At 51.9% G+C, this 6190-nt stretch overlaps 1 protein-coding gene across 1 annotated transcript; it reads right to left on the bottom strand.

Annotated features, from left to right (window-relative positions):
• Positions 1–1935: 1935 nt before the first annotated feature.
• On the bottom strand, positions 1936–2661 carry LOC117084162 (putative 60S ribosomal protein L39-like 5). The gene has a single exon (XM_033212635.1). It carries the CDS (start codon positions 2640–2642, stop codon positions 2487–2489), a length of 156 nt encoding a protein of 51 aa, XP_033068526.1. The 5' UTR covers positions 2643–2661; the 3' UTR covers positions 1936–2486.
• Between the last annotated feature and the right edge of the window lie 3529 nt (positions 2662–6190).

Raw genomic sequence — 6190 nt, 5'->3', positions numbered from 1 at the left:
AAATTCTCTTTCCTTTTATTAAAACTTCTATCTGGAATGCGCCTTTCTCAGTTACACACATGACTCACTCCCTTACCTCCTTCAAATATTTGCTCAAATGTCACCTTCTTAATAACTCCTCTTTAAAACTGCAACTCTCCTGCAGCTCTACCACCTTGCTTCAAACTTCTCATCCCTCTCATCCTTCCCTGTTTTCCCCCAAAGCTCTTATTACCTTGGCACACAGTGCGGACCAGCACTGCAAGAGGACACACATACAGAAATTGAGGGGATGCATTTGGAAACTTCTATGCCATATCATCTCTAGCTATAGGATCTCTAAATTTGACATTGCTCAGAAATTCAAATGCAGATGGAAAAAAAAGTCAACTGGTTTTTCACCACAGAGAGTTTAAGAATTATTGTTCTCCCATACTCTGTAAAGTTTAGTTACCTGTTTGTCTTCCCCCACCCCACTCCTGCTAGAATGAAGTTCCATGGGGCAGGGATTTTTTTCTGCTTTATTCCCCACTGACTCCCAGTATATAGAATGGATGTGGCACATGCTGGGTCCTTAATGGCTATTAGTTGAGTGAGTACATGTGCAAGGGAAGGTCTGAGAGGTGAGTATCTTTCACTGGACATGGGATGGGATGGCAGCAAAAGTTCAACCACAGGCCCCTGAACTGACCACACTGTTCCCAGGACCAGGCCTTGATGGTCCAGCTTGGGGGCTGCAGGAAAGAGGCGCAGGCCTGGAGCACAGGCCTTTGAAAATGCTGCCCCAAGTAGAGGTACACTGACAGGTGTGAGGGCCAGAGTCTTTCTTGTGGCACAGGACAGGTCCTCCTTTCCCATGAACTTGGGAACAGAAGGGGCAGGGACTGGGAGACAAATGCTTCCATTCCCCAGAAGGCATGACCAACCTCTCCCCCTCCCTTTATTGTGGTGCTCTGGCTTCCAGGGAGGAAGAGGAGGGAGGTTGGCACCTGGGGATGGCATGGAGGCTCTGGGAAAGCCTTTCCCTGGACCTTGCCTGGCTCAGATCTTTGTGGCCTTGATCGACAACCCCTGTGAGTTATTCTAGGGACCCAAACACTACAGGGCATGGCTGGGAACTGCTGCCCTGATAACAAGTGTTCCACCCCACCCTACCCTTGCCGCTGCCCCTGCCCCTATCCTTTCCTACAGGGAGCCCAGGGCTGTCAGGGCCAGGCAGGAGAAGCTCCAGGCAGGTGCGGCCCTCCTAGGGGTGGAGAGAGTTCTGATTCCGCCTGCCGTTCCCATGACTGGGGCTGGCTACTGCCCACGTGGCAGTCAGCGCCTGGGCCTGACTCAGGGACCAGCCATCTGGCAGGGCCAGTTCTGGGCTCACACACCCACCTCCACCTCCACCTGCTCATCCACTCCGCTCCCCAAGCCCTCGGGCTCAGCTTCTCCTTCTCTGACCTGAAGACTCCACCCACAGAGTCCCTTTTACCTTCTCCCACCTCTCCCACTTTCAGTGAACGGCAAAGGCGCACGGGTGCCTGGCCAAGGAGGAAGGGCTTGAGACCTTTGGTCAGAATATCCTACAGGGCTACTGTTCAAGCAGGGCCACCTGTGACACCAGCGCAAGGACAAGAGTAAACGCCTGTATCATTGAAAAGCTTGGCCGGGCGCGGTGGCTCAAGCCTGTAATCCCAGCACTTTGGGAGGCCGAGACGGGCGGATCATGAGGTCAGGAGATCGAGACCATCCTGGCTAACATGGTGAAACCCTGTCTCTACTAAAAATACAAAAAACTAGCCGGGCGACGTGGCGGGCGCCTGTAGTCCCAGCTACTCGGGAGGCTGAGGCAGGAGAATGGCATGAACCCGGGAGGCGGAGCTTGCAGTGAGCTGAGATCCGGCCACTGCACTCCAGCCTGGGTGACAGAGCGAAACTCCGTCTCAAGAAAAAAAAAAAAAAGAAAAGCTCGATTATGTCTTTTTACCTGTGGCTCCTTCTCACCCAAGAGGAGCCGCAGACTAATGTCTGCTAGCAAGAGCTCCTCCATCCTGCATGCCCCAGCTCTCCTCCCCATCATGGTCCTGTGGGAGCAGAAAGGAAGCTGCAGAGGGGCGACTGCCAGGAGGAAGTGATGTTCAAGCTGGAGGAGAAAAGAGATGAGAAAGGCATGCGAGGAAAAGGATTGGGATGTGCAAAGGCCTGCAGTTCAAAGAGGCCACAGTGCACTTGGAGCCACCCCTGTGTGGTTTGTATGGCTGGGCGTGCACAGAAGGCTGGTGAAATCCGGAGCCCCCGGAAAGGAGGCCTATTTTTCTTTTTTGAAATGAAAGGTCTCATGTGTTTATTACGGAACCCAGTCAACCAGCATGTTCCTAACAGATTCAGAGAGAAAAAGTATACTCCCAAAAAAAACACGTCCAACTGTCCAGATAGTGGTGACATTTTCAGCTTGACATGGTAACGCGATTGTGACCTTCAGACAGCATAAATACGTGTGCCATTTCATGTGCAATTCCTTACACACCCAGCTTGGTTCTTCTCCAATGTCTCCTTTTGGAGTTGTACCTGATTTTATTACCAGTTTTCATCCGAATCCACTGGGGAGTGGGACGATTTTGCTTTTGTTTCTTGGCCAGGAATTGCTTAATCTTGAAAGTCTTGTGAGAAGACATGGCGAGAGGCGGAGCCAAACACACACTACGATGGTGGAGAAAGAAAGAGAGGGGTGCCTGTTTTTCTTTTTAAGTTAAAAAGGATTATTATAATTTTCAAGGCAAACCTAGCTGTGGTTTTTGTAGTTAGTCACTCTATGGTTGATATTTTGGTATTTTTGCCATAATGCAACATGCTCTGAAGATTTCCATAGTACACTGTGTTGAGCAAGCAAAGACTTTGGAAGAGAGACTGGGCAGGGCTCTTTTCAAGGCTCCTGAAGCTTGAAAAGAAGGCCAACTTGAGGCAAGAAGAGACAAACCTGTGCAGGGAAATAACCAAATTATTGCCCAACACAAGTGGAATGTGCCCCCAGGTAGGAGCCTTTGGACTTGCAAGAGGCATTTATCTCAGGACAGATCATGACACCGGGCTGGCTCAAAATCAAAAGCTGACGGGTCCACAGACTAGAGTAGAATGTGTCCCTGTTGCAATCAAGTGCAAGTGGCATGGCTCTCCAGGGCACTCCGAGAGCCCACTGTCAGATATGCCCCACTCCCACTCCCGCTGGGGGCTGGAGGTTTGGCTGGTGGGTGAGAGCAGGGTGCACATGAGAGTCAATTACAGTTTGGTCCTCAGCGAACTGGTCAGCCCTTTCGTCCAGGCTCTGTGGTGATAACCCCATCATGCACCTGGACCCCAGGCTCCCTTTATGGGTACCTCCGCCCTACAGAACGGGCTGTTTTTAGTGGATATCCAGAACCAGCCACTTCATCTGCAGAAGAAAAACCAACTTCATTGACTTCCAGATCCCAGCCTCACCTGGGAGAGACAAGGATGAACCGAAGTCCTGGGCACTTCCCAGAGCTCCATTCCCATCAGGGAAACACAATGCCCAATGCCCAGGCAGGCAAAGATTTACTGTGAAGCTAATGAACCTTGTACCTCGGGTCCTCACTTGAACAGGCCCCTTCCAAAACTCTAGACCTAATTTTGTATTCACCACTTTGCATTCTTTTTCTTAAAGAAGGTCCTCCAAATTATATAAGCTTCAGACCTCACAAAAGTGGACCCACCCCTGCCAATGCTCCTTGACTCCAGAAAACCTTAGCAGACATGGGCATCTCAGGGCTGACGGGCCTTCTTTCCAAACCTCAGGACCTCCACCCTGGCAGCCTAGGGAATGAGATGTGGGAGGCTCCAGCTCAGAGCAGATAATGTCCTGGCTGCAGTCCAGCAGAGGTGCTCTGGGGTTGCTGGGCCCAGGATGGGTGAAAGGGGACTGTCTGCAATAGAAAGTTCAAAGTGTCAGCCTAGGAAAGAGGAGCCGACAAGTGTGAAGGCAGCAGACCCAATAACACTTCTAATTGTGTCCATATGGCCCACTGGTGGCGCATTTGGTGATGACCTGTGGTTGACCACTGGCTTAAAGTAGATGCTGTGATACAAAACACCACTGAATGGTGTACTTCAAAAGGGTGAATTTTATGGTATGTGAAATCTATCTTGTTTGGAAAAAAAAAAGATGCTGAGCGTTCAATTGCTGTGGCACTTCTCCCACGTGTTAGATCCAGGCATGGCATGTCCAGGAATGCACTGCTGGTTGCGGGGGTTTCTGGACCACCTCCAGAAGGGTCAGGCACTCCCAGCAAGGCCTGCTCAGAGACGACTTCATCCTGGCCAGCCCCTTACTTGTGCTAGGAGATGGCAGAGTGGTACTGCAAACTTTCCTGTCTAGCTGGAGTTCTTCGGGGGCTGTAAAGTGGCTTTGGCTATCTCTGTGTGACGGCCCCATTTTTCTGCCCTTGTCTTGGCATATTTTCACCAAGCTTGCTGAGCCTGGCACATACTTATGCCAGGGAAAGAGTTAACAATTAACCAGGAGGTGAGAGAAGTGAGAGAGGCTGGGGCAGCTACTCATAGGCTGCCCTCCTGCCCTTGGAGCCATGGGCTGCCCCCGAGCCACATCCCCAGCCCTGCTGGTGGAGGCACTGGGTGGAGGCAGGGCAGGCAGGTTAGGGCTGCCCCTCAGAGAGGAACTTGGGCTCCAAAGGGCCCCGCTGAGCCACCTGGGTTCTGGCCCAGGCTCCACCCCTTCACAGGTGTTAGACACAGGGGGCAAACACCTCCCTCCACAGGGCCTCACCATCCCTGCCACAGCCTGCAGCTTCACTAGTTCCGGAACTTCATTAGACTGCATTTCACAGGGCACCGAGCAGCTCACTCATCCCCTTTCCTGACAGGAAATGTCACTCAGATGCACTGGTGACCATGTGGCTAGAGAGCACCCATGCCCTGCAGGGACACTAGCCAGAAGATATCGGTGGCCCTCACATCTGTCTCTGGGACACATGGTGAGGCACGCATGTGCACACATGCACACAAATGCACATGCACGTACACGTGCTGGGTACACTGGGACTGATTTCCTATTCTCCTTGGTCTTTGCCAAAGAAACATTAATGTGACTTTCCACAGACTGGATTTCACAGAAGGTGCAGATGCTTTGGAAGCCCCTGGCCAAAGGTACTGGGGTGAGATGGCACTGTTGTCAGGGCTTATTGTTCACAAGTCTGAGTTACCAAGCTCTCCTTTGGAACTCCCTGCCACAGGCACTGACATTTTGTTTTGGACAGCAAGTCTCAGATGTAGCCATAGGCTGGTGTGGCCCAGGGAGGAGCAGTGGTGGGAGGGTGAGGAGCCCTATTGTTCAGGTTGCCTCCACGGACCAGGCCTGCATGAGTAACCTGACTCCAGTTCAGGGCTCAATGGGAGGAAGGCCAGCATAGATACTGCCTCAGTGGCAGGAGACAGGCTGGAGGGTTGGGTGGAGGTGTGGCCATGGGGTGGGTTTGATGCCTCTGCATGGAGAGCTCCTCATCCAGTGGGGCCTATCACCATCTGCAAAGTTGCTGGAAAAGTTTTTGGATGTTTCCAATTCTTCCACCTGCTTGTCTCCATACTTGTGGCTGGTAAGCTGGCTCGGGAAGACACCTTCTCTAGGATCTCAACTTAGTTACTCATCAACATGGCTCCTGAGTTCCTACACTAGCCCTGAAGACACTTCGTTCACGGCCATGGTGGGGAACCGTTCGACATGTAGGCTGTCTGGTAGCCTGCTGCTGCCTCATGGCCAGCTGACTAATGGCCACATGCTGACGGGGAACCTCAGTGTCCTGCCACACTTGTGGAAGCACAAGGCAGGTATTTTGTTTCTGATACAAGAACAAGCAAGACTGAGAATGGTTTTCTCTTTTTTTGAATTGGAACAATATGCTTTCCTGAGCATCAGGAAAGAGTGGTGATGTCACAGCAAAGGAGGGAGGCAGTGGCTAAGAACACGCCACGTCCTTGAATGTCCTCTGCATGATGCCCGGCCTTCTGGATGGTTTCGGACAAGACTTTATATGCTAGGTGGGAGTGGGAAAAGGAGTGGGGGAAGGATAAAGCCATCTTTGGACACCCACTCCCACTGTGGATAACCACAGCATGTGGCCAAACAAAGCTGATTAGAACAGAGCTACTTGGGGAGGCTGCCATCTGCCAGGCCCTCCTTCCCCTCCCAGTC

The sequence above is a fragment of the Trachypithecus francoisi genome, unplaced genomic scaffold (genome assembly GCF_009764315.1).
Source record: "Trachypithecus francoisi isolate TF-2019V2 unplaced genomic scaffold, Tfra_2.0 Lachesis_group0, whole genome shotgun sequence".
Lineage (NCBI taxonomy): Eukaryota > Metazoa > Chordata > Mammalia > Primates > Cercopithecidae > Trachypithecus > Trachypithecus francoisi.
The sequence above is the reverse complement of the archived record's forward strand: the minus strand, read 5'-3'. Positions and strand labels throughout refer to the sequence as shown.

Bases quoted from the DNA above. Each gene is read 5' to 3' on its own strand.
- LOC117084162 (XM_033212635.1), bottom strand. From the start codon at position 2,642: ATGTCTTCTCACAAGACTTTCAAGATTAAGCAATTCCTGGCCAAGAAA.